The 20,522-nt window shown below is 38.0% G+C and overlaps 2 protein-coding genes across 8 annotated transcripts in view; one reads left to right on the forward strand and one right to left on the reverse strand.

Annotated features, from left to right (window-relative positions):
• KMT2E (lysine methyltransferase 2E (inactive)) overlaps window positions 1-12,005 on the forward strand; it is a 97,502-nt gene extending 85,497 nt beyond the window's left edge. For 4 of the 5 annotated variants that reach the window (XM_028158686.2, XM_008149890.3, XM_028158650.2 and 1 more), the window contains 12 exons: window positions 1,507-1,671; window positions 2,005-2,313; window positions 4,453-4,707; window positions 4,872-5,016; window positions 5,542-5,792; window positions 6,188-6,244; window positions 6,390-6,953; window positions 7,933-8,216; window positions 9,053-9,141; window positions 9,252-9,377; window positions 9,540-9,637; window positions 10,372-12,005. In XM_028158686.2, coding sequence (XP_028014487.2) covers window positions 1,507-1,671; window positions 2,005-2,313; window positions 4,453-4,707; window positions 4,872-5,016; window positions 5,542-5,792; window positions 6,188-6,244; window positions 6,390-6,953; window positions 7,933-8,216; window positions 9,053-9,141; window positions 9,252-9,377; window positions 9,540-9,637; window positions 10,372-11,877 — 3,849 coding nt within the window. In that variant the 3' untranslated portion in view covers window positions 11,878-12,005. The remainder of the gene's footprint in view (window positions 1-1,506; window positions 1,672-2,004; window positions 2,314-4,452; window positions 4,708-4,871; window positions 5,017-5,541; window positions 5,793-6,187; window positions 6,245-6,389; window positions 6,954-7,932; window positions 8,217-9,052; window positions 9,142-9,251; window positions 9,378-9,539; window positions 9,638-10,371) is intronic. The other variant, XM_054726555.1, reaches the window with a different exon arrangement.
• Window positions 12,006-14,204: 2,199 nt separating this feature from the next.
• SRPK2 (SRSF protein kinase 2) overlaps window positions 14,205-20,522 on the reverse strand; it is a 100,902-nt gene continuing 94,584 nt past the window's right edge. The window contains exons 15-16 of one of the 3 annotated variants that reach the window (XR_008558166.1): window positions 16,814-17,130; window positions 14,205-14,441 (exon numbers count right to left, since the gene is read on the reverse strand). Coding sequence is in view for 2 of the 3 variants with exons in the window: in XM_054726557.1 (XP_054582532.1) it covers window positions 16,946-17,130 (185 nt within the window). In the remaining variant the exon portion in view is untranslated. Of the gene's footprint in view, window positions 14,442-15,420; window positions 17,131-20,522 lie in introns of those variants that run through there. The other 2 variants (XM_054726557.1, XM_054726556.1) reach the window with 2 other exon arrangements.

Raw genomic sequence — 20,522 nt, forward strand, 5'->3', positions numbered from 1 at the left:
AACAAGCAATCTTACCTTTTTGGACCTGTTCCTTACCTGTAAAATAAAGAGGGTGAGGATAACACATATTGTAGAGTGATACGTTTGCAGTATGGCCATTTAACTACTTAGAAATGTATAAGTATTCTCTGAGGAATTCTGTTGACATATTACTTTTTTTCTTCCTTTGTTATATTCAGTAAGGGAACAAATACAGGAAAGAGTAAGCAGTAGGTTCCAGATTGTAGGTGTTTGATGCTTGAATCTTTGCTTATTACTGGAACTAAAGTTCCAACTGAAAAGACCATTCAGCCAGACCCTGAGTTTCTGATCTCCCCCCCCCCCCCCCCCCCCCCCCATCGATGGCAATAGAGGAGGAAACACAAACGGATCTGAGCCTCATGGCCTGGTTCTTTGATTTGGGGAAATGAACAGTTGATGGATGTACTTCCTTGAAAGCTGAAGCATTTGCCAGACCCACTGGCCAAGGCTCTGGGCCTTGGTTTTAATGTTCTCTCTCCAAAAAGAATTCATGCTCACAGGAACTATTGCTGTTCCACAGTCCCTGCCTTGAACTGTCAGGGTAAGACAGGAAGAGCAGAAGGTAGAGGAATGCCATATAAGAACTATAATGGAGGGCAGAGGAGCCAAAGTAGAAGTAATTAACACTCATGGAATGCCTACCATTTTCCAAGTAATGCTAAAAAAGACTTAACAGCTATTTTCTATTTGAAATCAGTAATGATTTGGTGAAGTGTAAGTATTATTACATTTTATAAGAGGCTCTAAAGGTTAAGTTGTCTAGGGTCACGGAGATAGTAAATGACTGGTAGAGTCACAATTTGAACCCACGACCACACCACACGATATCCTGCTACCATGTCAGTAACATATTCACTCCTTACGGTTAGATGAAATTTAACCTTTTCATCATAGAACTTTAATTCGTATTTCAAAAGGCTGACTTTTCTATTATTGACCAAAATTATTTTTATTTTGTTAAAGCGAAATATAGTTTATTTTTTGAGCCTTTTGGTTTTGTTTTGCTTTACCCATAATCATCATTAAGTGTCCCTTTCATGAAATCTATTTGTAATGTCAGAGCTTACCGAGATGTTTGGGATTCTGAAAGGTCTCGTATGAATATAAATGTGTTCCCCCATTACCTACCATCAGTAGAAGTGTTTTTGCTAACAGCATCATAAAAATTATTTTCTAAATTTGCCATGATGCACTAGCTGGTTTGGCTCAGTGGATAGAGCGTTGGCCTGGGGATTGAAGGGTCCCAGGTTCGATTCCAGTCAAGGACACATGCCCGGGTTGCAGGTTCGATCCCCATTAGGGGGCGTGCAGGAGGCAGCCAATCAATGATTCTCTATCATCATTGATCTCTCTCTCTCTCCCCCCACTTCCTTTCTGAAATCAATAAAAATATATATATATAAATAATCTGCCATGAACATTTGGACTTTTGAATTGTACTTTAGAGCAGTGATATTTATGTCACTTAAAATTTAAATTTCATAGACAAGAGAAGAAAGGAAAATGGAAGCAATTTTGCAAGCTTTTGCCCGACTGGAAAAAAGAGAGAAAAGAAGAGAACAAGCTTTGGAAAGGATCAGCACAGCCAAAACTGAAGTTAAAACAGAATGTAAAGATACACAGATTGTCAGTGATGCTGAAGTTATTCAGGTATTCTTATTCAGGTCCAGTTATATTTCACCGTTAAACTCTTTATAATGATTAAACCTGATTTAATTACATTTATAAAGAATTTTTAATGTCTGATATTAGCCTTTCAATAGCATTTCTCAAGTCCTATAAGAATTTAGACTTGAGATAAAGATTCTACTTGTTTTGTTTTTTAGTAAAAAAATGTTTTAATTATGTCAGTTTGTACATATTGAAATTCATAAAGAAATTTGGGGAAGTTAGCTTCTGAAGTAGATTAGCGCTATTAGATTTCAACTTCTCACTTGTGTAAACATAGTATTAAAAGCTCTATTCTGTTGTATTTTGAATTAGGAACAAGCAAAAGAAGAAACTGCTAGCAAGCCAACCCCTGCCAAAGTGAATAGAACTAAACAGCGAAAAAGTTTTTCTCGCAGTAGGACTCACATTGGACAGCAGCGTCGGAGACACAGAACTGTCAGCATGTGTTCAGATATCCAGCCATCTTCTCCTGATATAGAAGTTACTTCACAACAAAATGATATTGAAAATACTGTACCTGCAGTAGAGCCAGAAACTGAAACTGCACTAACAGAAATAATTACTGAATCTGAAGTTCCAGCACTTAATAAATGTCCTACAAAGTACCCCAAAACAAAGAAGGTATGGCTGTTAATGAATGTAAGAAACAGCTTCCTGTCTTACGTGAAATATACTTGTTTTTAAAATTCAGCCTATAACATCTCATAAGGAACAGAATAAGAGGCATAGTTTTTATATTTGCTAGTTTTTATACTTTTTAGCTAAAAAAGGAGAATTACAAAACTATAAAATTAGTCAATATAAATGGTTATTGGTATGAATACAATAACAATTGAGTCTATCAAGATCTACTTTTAGTATTGTGATTCAGGATTTCTTTAAATAATTTGCCTAACCAAAGTTTACACTTAAGAAAAATAACTGGTTTTAAGATGTTGTTTTTTCTTTGGTCTTCGTATTTTTTTTTTATGAATTCCACATTATAGGCCGATTATAAGAATTAAATGTGATGAAATTGTGGATTTCCATAGAATGTGTGAAAATTCATATGGATAGTTTTAGATCAGTTAATAAAAATCTTTGAAAACCTGCCATTAAATTTAATGAAGCAGTATGGGAAACTATTCATTGAGATAAACCCATCTGAATTCAGAAATAACAGAACATCCTTAATGAAGTTTCTGTTTTTCTCTCACTTTTTTTGTTGTTAATCTTTCCCCGAGCATATTTTTTCCCATTGATTTTTAGAGAGAGTGGAAGGGGGGAGGTGAGGAGAGAAACATCCCACACATGCCCTGACCAGGGCCAGGAATGGAACCTGCAACTGAGGTATACATGCCCTTGACCAGAATCGAACCCATGACCCTTAAGTCAGCACATGGATGCTCTAACCACTGAGTGAAATTGGTTAGGTCTTTCCTCCCACTTTTGAATATAGTACAGCAGACTGGATGGAGCAGAGATCCCAAAGTAGTAATCTTTAGGCAATTTGGGGAGGGGGCAGGTCATAAACGTATACTTCCATAACTTCTACGCCAAAATACCTTGAAACTTGAGGTCGAGGTTCGATTCCCGGTCAGGGCACATGCCCAGATTGGGTGCTAGGTCCCCATTGGGAGGCGTGCAGGAGGCAGCCAATCAATGACTCTCTCTGTGATGTTTCTGTCTCTCTCCCTCTTCCTTCCTCTCTGAACTCAATAAAAATATATTTTAAAAATGCTTTGAAATTTAATTTATCTTGTCTTTGTTCTTAACACATTCAGTAGTTTGCCAGTACTGTGAAACCATGAGAAGTATACTTAGTAAATATCTAGGACTGACCCTGGAGAATACTTTAATGGAGAATCAGAGGGTTAGTTAGAGATAAGATCTAAACACAGTTCTGTTTAATTTGAAATTTGTGAGATCTTGAGCAAACAAGCCATTGCCTCAAGAAGGAGTAGTTATTTTTGCCCACTTTGGAAGGACAAAAGAGATAATCACAACTCTTTCTTTGTAATTTTGATTAAAGGGAAAACTCATGTTTAAAAAAGAAGCTATTTTCTTGATTACAAATATGACATCATCCCTGCTTATTAGTTACTAGAGGCCCGATGCACCAAATTCGTGCAAGGGGCTTGGCCCTCGCAGCCTCGGTGGCCTGCCTCAGCCCTAGCAGCCCCGACGACGACGGCTTCATCCGGAAGGTCTGTTCAGCTGTCCGGTCTAATTAGCATATTATGCTTTTATTGTTATTACTTGACTAAATGATTGCAGTGCTATAAATTTATTTAAAATCCTGGTCAAATGCCAAACATCTTAAATCAATAGTGATTGTCAATGCTGACAGCTTTTTTTTTTTTTTAAATGTACCTGCACTGGTCTCATCTGAAGATATTGAACAGCCAGGGTAGAAAAGCACTGCCCCAAATCAGATTTTTCTAACAAAATAAACATTTTATACCTAGAACAGAAGCAGTAACCTGAATTTATTTGTTTGTGTTTATAAGATGGTCCTGAAGTCTCCTAGATTTTATTATTTTACAAAAGTTATTGTGTGTTTTTTACAAAGTATTATTTGTGTAAAAAAATTAGGCGTAAGACTAGTGATAACCAAGGAAATATAGAATGACTTATTGATTTTTGGGGGGACATCATATATGTTTGAATTATTCAATTTATCATTTTAGGTAATACATCAATTACAAATTGGGTCTTAGAATGTTCTATAGGAGAATCTGTAATTGCATATATAGTGATCGAAATTTTTCTTTTCTCTAGCACTTGGTCAATGAATGGTTAAGTGAGAAGAATGAGAAGACAGGAAAACCTTCAGATAGCCTTTCAGAAAGGCCTCTGCGCATAACCACAGATCCTGAAGTGTTAGCTACACAACTAAATTCTTTGCCAGGTCTCACTTACAGCCCCCATGTGTACTCTACTCCTAAGCACTATATTAGATTCACTTCACCATTCCTTTCAGAAAAAAGGAGGAGAAAAGAACCTACTGAAAACATTTCTGGCTCATGCAAGAAGGTAAACTTTTTCTGGATATAAAAATCTAGGATGAGCCAAATGTCAATCTCATTGCTTACTACCATTCCTGATAGTGAAATGCTTTTGGAATCAGCTCTACATTTATAGGCTACATAAACAGCGACAAACTGATTTCTGTTCATTTATTGTTTGATATATTTCAGCGATGGTTGAAACAAGCTCTAGAAGAAGAAAACTCAACAATTTTACATAGATTTATTTTACCCTGTCAAGAAAGATCCAGAAGTCCACTAATCAATGGTGAAAATAAAAGTCCTCTACTATTAAATGAAAGCTGTTCCCTTCCAGGTATTTCTTTCAGTACTGTTTTAACGTGAAAAATATGGACCGATGTGTATAACTTTATATAACAAAGTAATATTCTACTTATTATGACATGCTTTACAAAAGAAGTACTTTGTTATATATATTTTCTCATTTCTGTCCTCCAACCTTTTGGATGAAGATAGACATGAAAACCTTAATTTGCAGTGCCACGTTGCTGCGAATGGTTGAATTTTTTGCTTTTGGGTTGGCTGCTCTTCATACAGATTCAAAAGGGCTCTTACAATTCAGTTAAATTAACATATCTACTTCTAAGGTTTCTTCCAGAGCCCTAGGTCTGTAAGCCTTTTGGCAAGATAATGCATGCTAATAGTGAAATTAAGTTTGGTGGGGTGGGGTAGAATGGAGAGAGATTGCTTTATATTAGTAATATCTATAAAAACTCTGAAATTGTTTGGGGATTAAATTCATCATTAGTAGTAGTCGATGTTTCAAGCTTTGTATCAAATACCAGCAGTAAAATTTCTTATAAATTGTTTCACCCAACAGATTTAACGACACCACTAAAAAAACGAAGACTTTATCAGTTGCTAGATTCTGCTTACTCAGAAACCTCCACACCTACTCCTTCACCATATGCTACACCAACTCACATAGATATTAGTTCTACGGACCCATCATTTGCCACTCCTCCACGAATAAAATCAGATGATGAAGCTTGTAGAAATGGTTATAAGCCCATATATTCACCAGTTACTCCAGTAACTCCTGGCACACCAGGAAATACCATGCACTTTGAGGTGAGAAATTTAAATGCAAAAAAAAAACCAAAAAAAAAAACCAAAACCCTCATGGGGATGGCGTTACTTTAATAGCTTTTCTTTCCCCCCCTTTAGTAACTGGTTTACTGAGATTAGAAGTTTTTAAGAAACTAAAAGAAAATTTGGAACATGCATTTATATAAATTTGAATTTTTTATTTAAATGAGCATAACCTTCATTTTTATGAGTCATACTAAATGACTATATATCAGATTGACCTTAAAGCAAATGATCTTATATGAGAAATGGAAATAAAACAGAGTTTAAAACCAAACTCTGTGTAATTAGTTTCTCATTTTAAGTTTTCATTTCTATAAATACCATGGATTTAGTTATATATTTTAATTTTCAATTCTAATTATTTTTTTATATAGAATATTTCTTCCCCAGAAAGTTCTCCAGAAATTAAGAGACGCACTTACAGTCAAGAGGTAAGGGATTATTCAGATATTCAAAAAGGTTATTTAAATTGGTGACTTTTTCCTAGTATCATTATTTTGCTTTAAGAATTACTAGTAGACTTAAAAATTAGTCTCAAGATGTGGTTGTGTAATTTTGTTTTTATTCTTTAAACAGGGATATGAAAGATCTTCAACCATGTTAACATTGGGGCCTTTTAGAAATTCTAATTTAACTGAACTGGGTCTGCAAGAAATAAAGACTATTGGTTATACAAGCCCTAGGAGTAGGAATGAAATCAACAGGCAGTGCCCTGGAGAAAAGGACTCTGCCGCAGACCTTCACCTGGGACTCGATGCCATCGAGCAAACTGCCTTGCATAAAAGCATGGAAACACCTACACATGACAGGACTGATTCTAACAGCCAACTGGAATGTACTCACTCTGGACGGGGCACAATATATTCTTCCTGGGTAAAGAGTCCTGACAGAACAGGTGTTAACTTCTCAGTAAACTCTAACTTGAGGGACCTGACACCCTCTCATCAGTTGGAGGTTGGAGGAGGCTTCCGAATAAGTGAGTCAAAATGCCTGATGCAGGATGATACTAGAGGCATGTTTATGAAAACACCTGTGTTTTGCACTTCAGAAGATGGGCTTGTATCTGGTTTCGGACGGACTATTAATGACAATTTGATCGACGGAAGTTGCACACCCCAGAATCCACCACAAAAGAAAAAGGTTACAATTTTAAAGATTTATAGAACTTTTAATAGTGTTTTTTTCATACTCCTGAGGGTAATTAGTAGGTATAGTATGTATTATATGTAAGGCATTCATATAACTATTCAAGTTGAATATTTGATATGTACATTTTCAAACCTTTTGTAAATGCCAAGTTAATTAGAAAATGTTGACAGAGAAGTAAAACACTCTAGTCATAATAGAGAAAATTCTTATAAGAAGCATGGTTTCAGAGATTAAAACCTCGAGATGATTATTTTCACCAAAAGAGTAACTTTTAAAAATAACCACTTCCCAACCAAAAAAACAAAGTTGTATATTTGGTACTATCCTTATTTTATAAAGAATAGGTAGCCTTACATAGAAATGCCTCTTTCCTCAGTATTTGTATTTTGAAAAGTATTATATGAATAATAAATTATCTGATTTACCACCATTATTCATTTGGCATACATAGCAAGACAATTAGAATGCCTTATTTCAGAGGAATGGGAGAAACTACAACACTTACTATATTTGTTAATAGGCTTATTGCTTTATAAGTCAAAGAATTTTAGTGATGTGTGCTTTTAATTTTTATAACAGAATCCAGTTGGCAACTTTGTGGGAAGCAATGTAGTATAGTGGAAAGAGCACGGGCTTTCAAGTAAGACCTAGGTTCGAATCCCGGCTCCAACACTCACCAGCTGTGTGACCTTGAGTGAGTGAGTTACTCAATTTCCTCATCTGTAAAATGGGGATGTTAATATACCTATTTCATAGGGTTGTTGTGAGGATTAAATGAGATAATGTATGTAAATCATTAAATACAATGCCTAGTATATAGTAGGCATTTGGTAATTATTTGTTCAGAATCAAATTATTTTACATAATTTTCCTAATATAAATATAGTAATTCTCTTTAGAAAAAAAGAATAGATGGACTCTGACATATAAAACAAGAATAAAAGATTTGCTTTTCCTTACCTTTCTTAAGGTTTCTTTATTAGAATACCGTAAAAGACAACGTGAAGCGAGGAAAAGTGGCTCTAAAACAGAACACTTCCCACTGGTTAGTGTATCTCTTCATGCAAGTGGAAACTTGAGCAATAATGGTGATGGGTGTGGCAACAGGAGTGAAAACGGGGAGTCGGTAGAAAGCACTGCTGGCCTCCCTTTACCAACACCAGCTACAGGTTATAATGCTTCTTCGGAAGAAACCAGCAATAACTGTCCTGTTAAGGAAGTTTCTGCCACCGAGAAGAATGAGCCAGTTCAATGGTAAGCCTGTTTAAAAACCTAATTAGTAACTTTATAACTACAAGTAGTATACCTTATAATGAAAATAGTCTTTGTTATTTGTAAAGAGGTGAAGTCTGCTATCCTGGTAAGAACAAGATTTTGTTAATGAACTGTCTTTTTGTTGTTCTCCCAAGGCTAAGCGATAGAGGTTTGTGGACATAACTTTTGAAAGATCCTCTGTGCTAATGAGTTGTAAACCAGCTATATATTTGCCTGTGTTGTTAAAGGTCCATTGTGGTTACTCCTTGATAGTTTTCACATAAATATTCCTCTCCAAAGAACCTCTATCATAGCCAACATCCTCCAATTTCTTTACCAGTTACCTGGAAAGAATCATCAACTATTCAGTAGGATAAGCAGCTGGAAATAGGATGGGTCTTGGCAAAGGGCAGGAGGCCACATTGACATTGCTCCTTGGTCCCCTTGCCCCAGAGAGCTTCCTGCTAACCTTACAATCTGGACACAAGGTAAATTGTAAAGGGTGTGTTTGGTACCTTTGGTAATCTGAAGTGACATTCTGAATGTTAATACACGACCCTCCAACTGCCCCCTCATTTTCACCAAGAAACTGCTTAAGACAAAGGAATGGAGTCCAATTGAGTATGTCAAAGAGATGAGGATAAAAATATCTGTTTTGAAAGCTGTGAGGAAAAGGAAAGAAAAAAAAAAAAAGCTGTTTCCAAAGCTTAATACCAAAGTGGTTTCCCAAAAGATCTAAGACTTGCTCTGAGAGGACATATTTGACCATTAAGGGACAAAGAAAAATCTGGCTAGCAGTAGCTTCTTTGAATTGATGATATGATTTTATTTGAAAGGACTGCCTCAACTTCAGTGGAGCAGGTGAGAGAAAGGAGTTACCAGAGAGCTTTACTTCTCAGTGATCACCGAAAAGATAAAGATATTGGTAAGTGAGCTTGTTCCTTTGCCAAAAAGTGGAGTCAGCTAATCACTCTGCACCCCTTGTTCTTTGCAGTTCTAATGTTCTCTTTGGGTCTGCTTCTGCTTCATCTCTAGGGGGAGAATCACCATGTGTCCCATGTTCACCGAGTCATGTTCCGTCTTCACCTCCATCTCATTCAAATCACATTCCCCAGTTGCAACCCAAGGGCCCAGTCCCTTCTTTCAGTGAACTTATGGAAGGTCAGTAAGCAGATGACCTATCATACCTTTTTAAATCAGAGAGAAAAGAGCCTTTATAAAAGTTGGTTTGAATAGTAGAATGCACATTACTTTGGAAGGTTAGTAAAAGGCAACATATATAGTGGAATTTTGCACTTACTATATGTTTCTTCTGCATTATAGATCCTGATCCTGAAAATCTAGAACCCGTGACTACAAATGAATGTCCATCCCCAGATACTTCTCAAAATGCTTGTAAAAGCCCTTCAAAAATGAGCAAGGTAATAATGTTGACCTTCGAACATGGCCATTCAAAAAAGTGTATGGTGATGTGCACAGAGATTTTTCTGCTATATCAAATACGTTTTGATTTTTGGACACTTTTCCTGTCAAAATTTGACCAAACTGTCTAATGTGCTAAATGCACTACAGTAGCCTAGATTTTCTCTAAGAGTTCCACCCCTATTCTGTTGGTATCTAGGAAATTCATAGATGTGATAATCTAACGTGGCAGTAACTTTGGAAACTAAAAATGAGGAATCTGAAATTGATTTCCTTTTTCTTTGTCCTTATTATTTAAGTAGTTTTGGATTGTTTATATTTGAGCAATGTAAAAGGTGTTACAACCAGAATGGTTTTGGGGGAGCAACTTTATTTACCCAAACCTATTTATCATTAGGTTGGGTGTAGAAATTTCAATCACGGAATTGAAACTTGCTAAGTGTGATTAGAGTTCTTTCAGAATGGGGCTAAAAACAGGTTTCATTGCTTAGGCCCTAAGCCTTAGGGGAAAAGCAGATTAAGTTTAAAGATCATTATTTCCTTAACTTGTCTTCAATAAAAATTAATTGAAGGGATTCAGTTTAAAATTGAGTCCTCAAACCAATGTTATTCCCTACCTCTTTTTTAATAGCATTAGATATTTAAATAGCATTAAATACCAATATAGCAAGCCTATATATGTGTGTGTGTTTCTTATATTTATAGTTTATATGATTTCTTTTTCTTTTCATAGCCGAACTCACCAGTACCTATAATTCCTGTTCAACAACATGGGAAAATACTCACAAAACCAGATTCCCAGTGGGAGGCAACAGGTAGTGTGTCAGAAGCTGAGAATGGTGTTCACCTGAAAACAGAACTCCAACAAAAACAGCTATTAAATAACCCCCAAGCACTTTCAAAGAATCCTCCGCCTCAGCCACTCGGTCGTAACTCATCCGAGCAACTTTCACAAAAGCTGCCTCCTGCACCAGTGAAGTTACACTGTCCTCCATCACCTCACATAGAAAATCCTCCCAAGTCGTCGACGCCTCACACGCCTGTCCAGCATGGCTATCTTTCACCAAAGCCTCCTTCACAGCAGTTAGGGTCTCCCTACAGGCCTCACCACTCACAGTCACCTCAAGTTGGAACACCTCAGCGAGAACCTCAGAGAAACTTTTACCCAGCAGCACAGAACCTTCAGGCCAGTACTCAGCAGGCACCTCCTGGAGCGTTATTTACACAGACACCCTCAGGACAATCTTCGGCAACATACAGTCAGTTTAACCAACAAAGTCTGAACAGTGCGGCACCACCCCCTCCACCCCCTCCGCCTCCTTCTTCTTCGTCTTATTATCAAAACCAGCAGCCCTCTGCAAACTTTCAGAATTATAATCAGCTTAAAGGTAGTCTTTCCCAACAAACTGTGTTTACATCAGGACCAAATCAAGCACTTCCTGGCACCACAAGCCAGCAAACAGTTCCAGGACACCATGTTACTCCAGGGCATTTTTTGCCTTCTCAGAACCCTACTATTCATCATCCAACTTCTGCTACTGTCGTCCCACCCCCTCCGCCACCACCACCTGCTCCAGGACCACATCTTGTACAACAGCCAAGTTCCCATCAGCAACACTCTGTGGCACATGTAGTAGGACCTGTTCACGCTGTCACCCCTGGGTCACATATTCATGCTCAAACTGTTGGACACCATTTGCCACCACCCCCTCCACCTCCTGCCCCTCATCACCATCCACCGCCCCATCCTTCCACAGGACTCCAAGGTCTACAAGCACAACACCAGCATGTAGTAAATTCAGCACCCCCCCCACCACCACCTCCTCCTCCGCCTTCCAGTGTTTTGGCTTCTGGGCATCACAACACATCAGCTCAAGCCTTACACCATCCACCTCATCAAGGACCTCCACTTTTTCCTTCAAGTGCTCATCCAGCTGTACCACCTTATCCCTCACAAGCTACACATCACACCGCTCTGGGACCGGGAGCCCAACACCAGCCTTCTGGAACAGGGCCACATTGTCCATTACCAGTCGCAGGTCCTCATCTCCAGCCCCAAGGACCAAACAGTATTCCAACACCTGCTTCAGGGTTCTGTCCTCATCCTGGCTCTGTGGCTCTGCCACACGGGGTTCAAGGACCTCAGCAGGCATCTCCAGTGCCTGGACAGATTCCAATTCACAGAGCACAGGTGCCACCAACATTTCAGAACAATTACCATGGTTCAGGGTGGCATTAAAATGGACTCCCAAAACATTTTTTAAAATGTTCTGTAAGATAAACTGTATATTTCATATGTACCTGTTAAGGTACTTTTTAAAGCTTGTACATGAAACTTTGTATTAAAAAACAAACAAAAAAACACCAGTGCTCTTTCATTGTATCGTTCCCATTTTTGCTTTTCAAAAATTCCTTTAAAAATGTGCTATTAAGCCAGTATTAGTTACCTTTGTTTTGTAAGTGGAACATTCCAGCTGTTTTTCTGGCAGAGTTAATGCTACATAATCTTTAAATTTTATTGTTGCAGTTAAATTCATTTAGTGAATGTTTTCTATATTATTTTATACATAGGCATTAAATACAGAGCTAAGCAATGGCACTACAAGGATTTTCTTTTCTTTTTTTTCCCGTCAGCAGTTCTGTGAGTGCATCTTAGATATAAAAATGCAATACAGATTTTTATAGTTTGATGTGGACATGGCTCATTTTGTTTTATTGGTTATTTGCAAGCAAAATGTAATTTAATGTATAGATGATTTTTAATGTCTCCTGACAAACTGTAAATACTGCATTTCTTTTGCATATATAATTGCTTACAGCTTTTCTCATTTGATATATAGCATTGTACATATTACAAGTCTTTGCAAAACTGTGTGATCTTTGTGAAAGTAGTACAGTATATGGCCTTTAATTTCTTTTTTATTTTAAATATACTGTCACATTGAAGCACTGGTTGGGCATTTTAATTCATGTTAATAAATCACAATTATGTCAGTTTTACCAAATTGTCCTGTACGACTTCTGAGATTGGGATCTGTTTAAGCAAGTGCTTTTACAAAAGTTTTATTTATTTTTATATAGTTAATAAGGAGCCTTCCATTTTCCTTAGCAACTACTACCTCAGGTAGACTGCAGCAAGCGTCAAGAAGCAGTGAGGGTTGCTCCTGTAATGCTTCTGCTGGTCAGTGTTCAGGAGCAGGAGCGACAGGAAACTAGTTTATGTAAATGCTCTGTACACTATATCTGACCTCACACAGACTGAACCCATACCGTTGCACAGATACCCTTATCCTATATAATAAAAGGCTAATATGCAAATCAACCAAACACCGGAATGATCAGTCACTATGACGCGCACTGACCACAAGGGGGCAGACGCTCAACACAAGAGCTGCCCCCTGATGGTCAGTGCACTCCCACAGAGGGAGCACTGCTCAGCCAGAAGCCGGGCTCACTGCTGGCGAGCGCCTCTACCCACCTCCATGGCAGCGCTAAGGATGTCCGACTGACAGCTTAGGCCGGCTCCCCGAGGGGTCCCAGACTACAAGAGGGCGCAGACCGGGGACTGAGGAACCCTCTCTCCCAGTGCACTAATGGCATGCACCAGGCCTCTAGTAGACTATAATTTACAACTCTTACACAATATTGAGTATTTGCCTAAACACACAGGAACATCTAACTTGTACATTTTAAAAACAAGACTGAAATGTCCTGTTGATTAATCAGAATTGTTTGAAAAACCTTAATTTAACATTTACTGTCTTGTTTTGGAATTTTAGAAAATAGGAAATTAAAATTTTGGGGGGGTGTACAAAATTTAAAGGAAAAAGGCATTATTCTTAGTTCTCTCAAAGTGAACATTTTACTGCAGAAATATAAAATGCTAGTTATTTTGGAAAAATAAAAAATGCTTCTTTTGTTCTCTACCTTTCAGGGGATTAATTAAGTACAACCAATAGTAATGACACTATTTGTCAACACTTCTTTCCTCATCCAATTACTTGACATAATTTGGCACAGTATATAAATTCTGTGCATTGAAGAAAAACATGAACAGACTAAAATGACTAAGATTTGGCAATACTGTAAGTCATGTTATACACTTTTAATTTCTATTTCCTTTTGAAAGTAGCTAATGATAGTACATTAACACAGCTGTGTTTAGAGATCAATCCTAATCAGCTTCAAGCTTTAGGAGAACTTGGGTCAACTTTACCACCCTTGCCTTTATCGAACAAAATTCTAATTTACCAAAAGAAACACTTGTCCAAGAAGAAATGGCTTCACATTATCCAACCGGACAGTTTCAAACACTAGAACAAAGTTAACTAAGCATAGTGAAACAGCTTCATCTCTTTAAAGGATTTTTAATTCCTCATGGATTGCCTACTCAATAAATAATGTATATAGAACTTTTTCTGTTAACTGCAGAATCTTATATAATTATTTGATTTGATAATGAAGGATGCATACACTCTCAAAATACTTTACCAAAATTTCATTAAAGTTAAAAAAATTATTGGAAGAAAAAGGTGAAATTTAGGAATTAATTTCAACTGTAGATATAAACTGAAGCTCTCTACCCCAGCAGAAACCAGTAGTTATGTTAACTAGATAGAGATGATCCAGGTACAGGAAGAAGCAAGTTAGTAAATCAGTTTTCACCTTTAAAAATGTATGCTTTTTTGAAGCTCTTATATTGACCTTTTCTCTGCCTTTGGGAAGTTCTAATTTCCAGACAGCCAGCTTCTGAATCTGCTATAATCCACTGCTTGTCATTTTTCCATGAAGACTTTACATGGACTAGAGGGAAAGATAGAACATTCAACTAAAATCACTGGCTATAGTGTTTTGCATTACCGGCAGTTCTTTAGCTTATATGTATTATCATTAAGTCACCAAGAATCTGCTAAAAACCACGCTATACCTAAAACAAATGTATATTCTTTATAGAGCAACTGTTTCATTTTTTAAATATCTTCACTTGAAGATGTGTTTCCACTGATTTCAGAGAGAGAGAGAGGAAGGGAGGGAGGGAGAGAAACATTGATGCGAGAGGGAAACATCCATCTGTTACTTCCTGTACATGCCCTGACTGGGGATCAAACCCACACCTAGGTATGTGCCCTGACCAGGAATCAAACCTGCAACCTTTTGGTGTACAGGACAACACTCCAACCAACTGAGCCACCTGGCCAGGGCAAGAATAATTGTTTTTTACATTGTAAACTAGGTGGACTATTTTATCACGAGGGACAGATCCTTCCAAAATTCATAAACCAGTTAATTTTCTAACAGCCAAAACTGCATTAGATAAATTTCATTCAAGTGTGCTATAGCCCTGATAAAAATTATGGTTCCTATGGTAATGTTGGATAGCATCGCTGCTCTACAGCCACCATCTGTCATAGAACCTATCTGATAACCTACAGCCTCATCAGAAAAACGTACAAGCACATTTCATAAATGAACAGGATGTTCCACCTCACAGTAATAGGTGACATAATGCTCACTCAAAGAGGATTATATGTATTTTTCCCTCACAGTGAACACTGTTGAAAAAGAGAATTTGTAATACTCAAAGTATAAGTAATGTTTTTCATTAAACATAAATGAAAAGGGATCATTGAGATCCTAGGTATTAAATCCATACTGCAGCATCTTCTCTAAATCCATATTCTGTACCCTTACAAAACAATGAGTGACTTCCTTGTATAAAACCTTAATTCATGTTATAGAACTACATTAGGAATGTTGATATTTACTTTAGTTTTGGGTACATTACACTAAAAGGATGGCAAATGTTTGTTCATTCTGTGGATTCAAATATAGGCCAATGACCAAGGCGTTGTCTGGGGGGAAAAAAAAACCCAAAAACACTTTAATTTTTAAAACAACTGCAAGCACCTCAAACAATGGATTATTGTTACAACACTTGTTCTCTTTTCACAATCTAGTTATTGCAAAGGCATATGGATAAATGTTAATAGACAAAGTCAAGAAAAAGGAGGCACCTTAAATGTAAAATTAAAAAAAAAAAAAACTGGCATTCAATCCACTGACTTCTAAAAGAGGCTAAACAGACCTCATATATTACATTCTAAAATTGTATTGCCTACTATGGTTTGTGTCCCGGATTCTACAATTTTAAGGAAATGATAAACAAAACTGTGTGCAACCTGCAAAGGGAAAATCATTTTCTCAACTTCAATGCACAAAAAGACAATAAAACTAGTAAAACTTGTTGTAGTCACACATAAAAGTGCCTACAGAATGAACGTGATCACTGTTACCTCTGAGTTGTTCGTATTCTGCCCATTACACTGCAAATTGCATATACCATACCTTGGTTCTAGACAAACACGAGCAAGATTTTCCAAAAATATATATTTTTCATTTCACACACTGAACATGTTTCTCTTGTCCAGTTTAATCTACGTAGACTTTAACTTACAGTGTTTGGAGGAGGCAACACCACATGGTACCAGGCCATCACATTTTAAAAGGGAAATTGCTGCTTTTTTCTTAAAAGTACTTTTAAAATATGCAAAAATAGGAAAAGGAATGCTAAACTATAAAACGTACTTTAGAATGGGAAGTATGTTTTTTTCTCTCTTTAGGTGCCATATAGGCAATGACCTAACCCAGAGCCACTCTGTTTAAAATCCACAGAAAAAGGACTGTTATGGAATGAAGTTTGTACAACTCCCTGGAGCTAAGTCCACTACATGCAACTTAGGCTACAAAGCACTCAAGACCTGGTAACTTTTCTGAAATTGGAGTTCCCATCCTATATTTAATGGAAATTAACATTTACAGGGTGCATTTACATACACTATAATACAGGAATGACGTCCCTTTGCCAGAAGATAAAATTGTACATTTCCTTGCTATTTCTTGGTTCCAACTTGATAATTTCTTAAGATTGTAAATTATATAGTATTCAGCTAAAATATTTCTTCATAAATAGTTACAAAACCTGCCAAAACACAAGGGGGAAAGTATTTTTCTTTCAAAAAACCAACAAACTGACATTTGAATGTCACACAAGAAACAATGCTTAGAGACGTGGTATTGTTTCCAGAAGAAAGTGGGTCAGTAAGCTACTAAGCTGAAGATAAAAGACTACCCTTCCCCAGGATCACAGTGCACAAAAGCAAAATGTCAAACAGTACCTCAAAGCAAAATAAAGGTCTGAGGATGAAGCCAGCTCACTTGTAATCCTGTTAAAAGAATGAGAGTCACCGTTTAGGTCCAATGTACTGGAAAACATTTGCTAGCTCAGAATGCTATATTTGTAGAATCTGCTAAGAATTCAGCCAAGGATGCCGAAGGCATTCGCCAGCTGAGGCTCGTTTTTCTGGAACCATTTCTAACATCGGAATCAGGAAATCTGTAAACTGTGCAGCATCTTCATGGGGCCACCCATACTTTTCCACAAGTACATCAAAGAGGCTCCAGGGCTTCAGCTTGGTGATGTGCCGCAGTTCTCCTGCAGGGGAAACCGGACATGTCAGGAAAGCTCCAAGTGTGCATTTCCTACTGTTGGTCTAGGCGGGTTCTTTCCAATGAAGCAGACACCTACCTGCTTAACACTATGCAACAACGAAGAGGCCAGCTTTTCTCCTCAAGAATAATCATTACATGTACATGAGTATGTCATCTACAAGTAAGCTTGGCCAATGTAAATAGGCATTAATTTAACAGGGACTAGTTCGTTCACATGAGTCTAGGTTTCTTTAAATGAGGAGGGCCTGGTGAGTGTGCCCAAGAGGTTTCCATTTGCAAAACTGATGGAGGTACTCCCACTCCCATTTGGTATTTTTTGCAACTTGCAAATTTGCTTAGAAAACGCTTTAAGATATATACTATTTAAACTCCATGGGCCACTATATCACGTTACCACACGAAAGAAAAAGGCATCCTTCTCTTTAGAACAGTGCTATTCGAGAGAACGCCCTGTGATGGTAGCGATGCACTTCATCTGCACTCCAGTGGACAGCTGCAGGCTGGCTGTGCTTCTGAGCACTTGAAATGTGGTCGTGTGGCTAAGGAATTCCAGCTTTAATGTGTTTAAATGTAAGTAGCTTGTGGCTACTCTACGAGGCAGCACAGCTCTAGATGCCAACCTGTATCAAATACCATTCCTTTCTACACACTTGTAAAATCTAAGCTATCAGGGCATCCATTTATAAACCTGGAAGTTATTCTTTTCAAACTGTGCTGGCTGCAGTGTAACTGGAGCAGCCCCGTGGACATAACAGAATGACTAATAAGCTAGTAAACAGGCAGTGACTGTACACGCCTTTTTCACAACAGGAGAAAACGTTATCTTTAAGCCAAACTGCCCTAGGAAGACTTTCATTATGATTAACTCATTTTCTCTACCTGTTAGAAGTCTTCACAGATAGCCACCCCTGCCCGTAGAGAGGCCTCCACGGGCGCCTGTCCGAGCACACAGACAAGCTAAACTCCACCCCACACCCTCTCGGGCCCACAGCCAGCCAGAGTCCTGAGGGCACCCTATGGGCACACCTCATGCCAGGGCCAACTTCTCCCCTTTCACAGTTTAACCAACGCGGTGAATTTTATCAATGATATGCATTGACATCCAATTTTGTGCTTACAGAGGTCTTAGAAGGCTTTGTCTGTTTCACCCACTTATTCAACTCCATTTAGAAACACTCTTCCTCTTTCTTTAATCATAAAGAAAATAAAAGAACATCTCAAAAAAATTATAAACACAGCCCTAACTGGTTTGGCTCAGAGGATGGAGCATCAGCCTGTGGACTGAAGGGTCCCAGGTTCTATTCCGGTCAAGGGCATGTACACCTTGGTTGTGGGCACATCCCCAGTAGGGGATGTGCAGGAGGCAGCTGATCGTTGTTTCTCTCTCATCAATGTTTCTAACTCTCTATAACTCTCCTTTCCTCTCTGTAAAAAAAAAAAAAAAAAAAAAAATCAATAAACTATATTTTTAAAAAATTATAAACACAGAAGTGACTGTAATCCCACCACAGGGACCTTTTCTTCGAGTCTATACTCTTTCAATGTACATTGTTATGAGCTGCTATGTCTACAGAGTTGTAATCATGATTGCGCACAGAATTCTGAATAAAAACATCTAGCACAGCCGGCATGGCTCAGTGGCTGAGCGTCGATCTATGAACCAGGAGGTGACAGTTCGATTCCCGACAGTCGGGGCACATGCCTGGGTTGCAGGCTCAATCCCCAGTGGGGGGCATGCAGGAGGTAGCCGATCAATGATTTGCTCTTATCACTGATGTTTCTCTCTCTCTCCCTCTCCCTTTCTCTTTCAAATCAATAAAAATATATTTTTTTAAAAATCTGTTCTTACAGCTTCTGGCTCTCTCGTGAGGACTGGGGACGGAGTGGAGCTTCCAGTCTGCAGGGCAGGTCTATTGATACAGGGGAAGTGGACCTGCCACCCTCATACAAAGTCTGAGCAATCATGAATGTTCATCTCCTTTAAACCAAAATTCCAGTTTTAGAGACCAGCCTAAGAAAATAAACCCTGGCACACACACCTCCCAAATATGCATACTGCAAAAATATATAGACTTGCAATATTTCAAATGCTCAGTAATAGGAGAATAGTGTTTAAAAACAACAACCGTGGCATACCTACTTGATGAATATTATTTAATACTACTTAATAACATGGAATTATATGGTAAAATGTTTGGTAGTAAAAGAATGAATGTGAAAACTATGTTCTACACGTTGATCACAAGAGTGATCTTCAAAGTACCCATAAAGATATAAAACAGGTGCCCCCCATACCAGCATTGTAATAAGATTGTGTGTGTGTTTTTTCTGTATTTTCCATAATGCAGCTCTATGGATTTTATAGTGACTGCTGATCTCATCCAAGCAAGGGGAGAAAGCTCACACGTAACAGGCTAAGACAAGCTCTCTGGTAACGGGGGGACGGACTCTATTTACACTCATCTATTCTGACTTAGAAGAAATACTTTCCAGGTTTGGGAATGAATGAAACTACCCAGAGGCACTGTCTGCCCAGAAAAACCGAGACATGTAGTCCCGAGGATCCTAGTTTTTACAGGAAAAAAAATCCATCAAGAGGCATGGAAGTATGTACACTCTTTAGTGAAAATATGGATTACCCCAAAGATGACTTAAAGTCTGCGTAACAGTGATCAAAACAATTCAGTGCTTAAAGGCTGTGAAAACTATTCAGACCTAACTAGTACCACAAACTGATAAAAATATTCCCAAACAGCCTAAAATATCTAATATACGACCAGGTAAATCGCACATAAAAAACTGTATGTGCAAATATGCTGCCTATAGCAGGAAAACATGCAGAATAATCCTAAACACCAGTAGGCACTGAAGACAGAATAATGTTGCAATGTAACAGAATACTGAATTGCCTCTAAGAAGAATATGTGGATTATGTGGATAGGTGGGAAAAAATACATGATGCCAAAAAACTACAATAACAAAAACATGAAATAAACTCGCCCATGCCCTATGATTATATGTACACGTTCTTACATTTAACTCAATGATAAGAAATGCTGTCTTATAACCAGCTGACAAAGGTTAGAAACAGACCCTCAGCTCCCAAACGTGGAGATCTACCCCTGGCAGAAATGATAAGTACAGGCTCCTCGGAGGAGTCCGGGCCTCCAGTGCCCTTACAGCTCCAGCCCTGCAATTAACACACAAGGAACAGCACCTGCACCGCCACCACTTACCATAAAAATAAAACAAGACGTAAGTGGCTCCCACATAAGTTATAGAATTTTTTGCCTTGACAATTTTTTCTCTTAGGAAAATATACCAAGATATGTTTTGCTGAAACAAATTTTGCCAGTAGGCACTTAATGACACTTC

Source organism: Eptesicus fuscus, chromosome 14 (genome assembly GCF_027574615.1).
Source record: "Eptesicus fuscus isolate TK198812 chromosome 14, DD_ASM_mEF_20220401, whole genome shotgun sequence".
Classification (NCBI taxonomy): domain Eukaryota; kingdom Metazoa; phylum Chordata; class Mammalia; order Chiroptera; family Vespertilionidae; genus Eptesicus; species Eptesicus fuscus.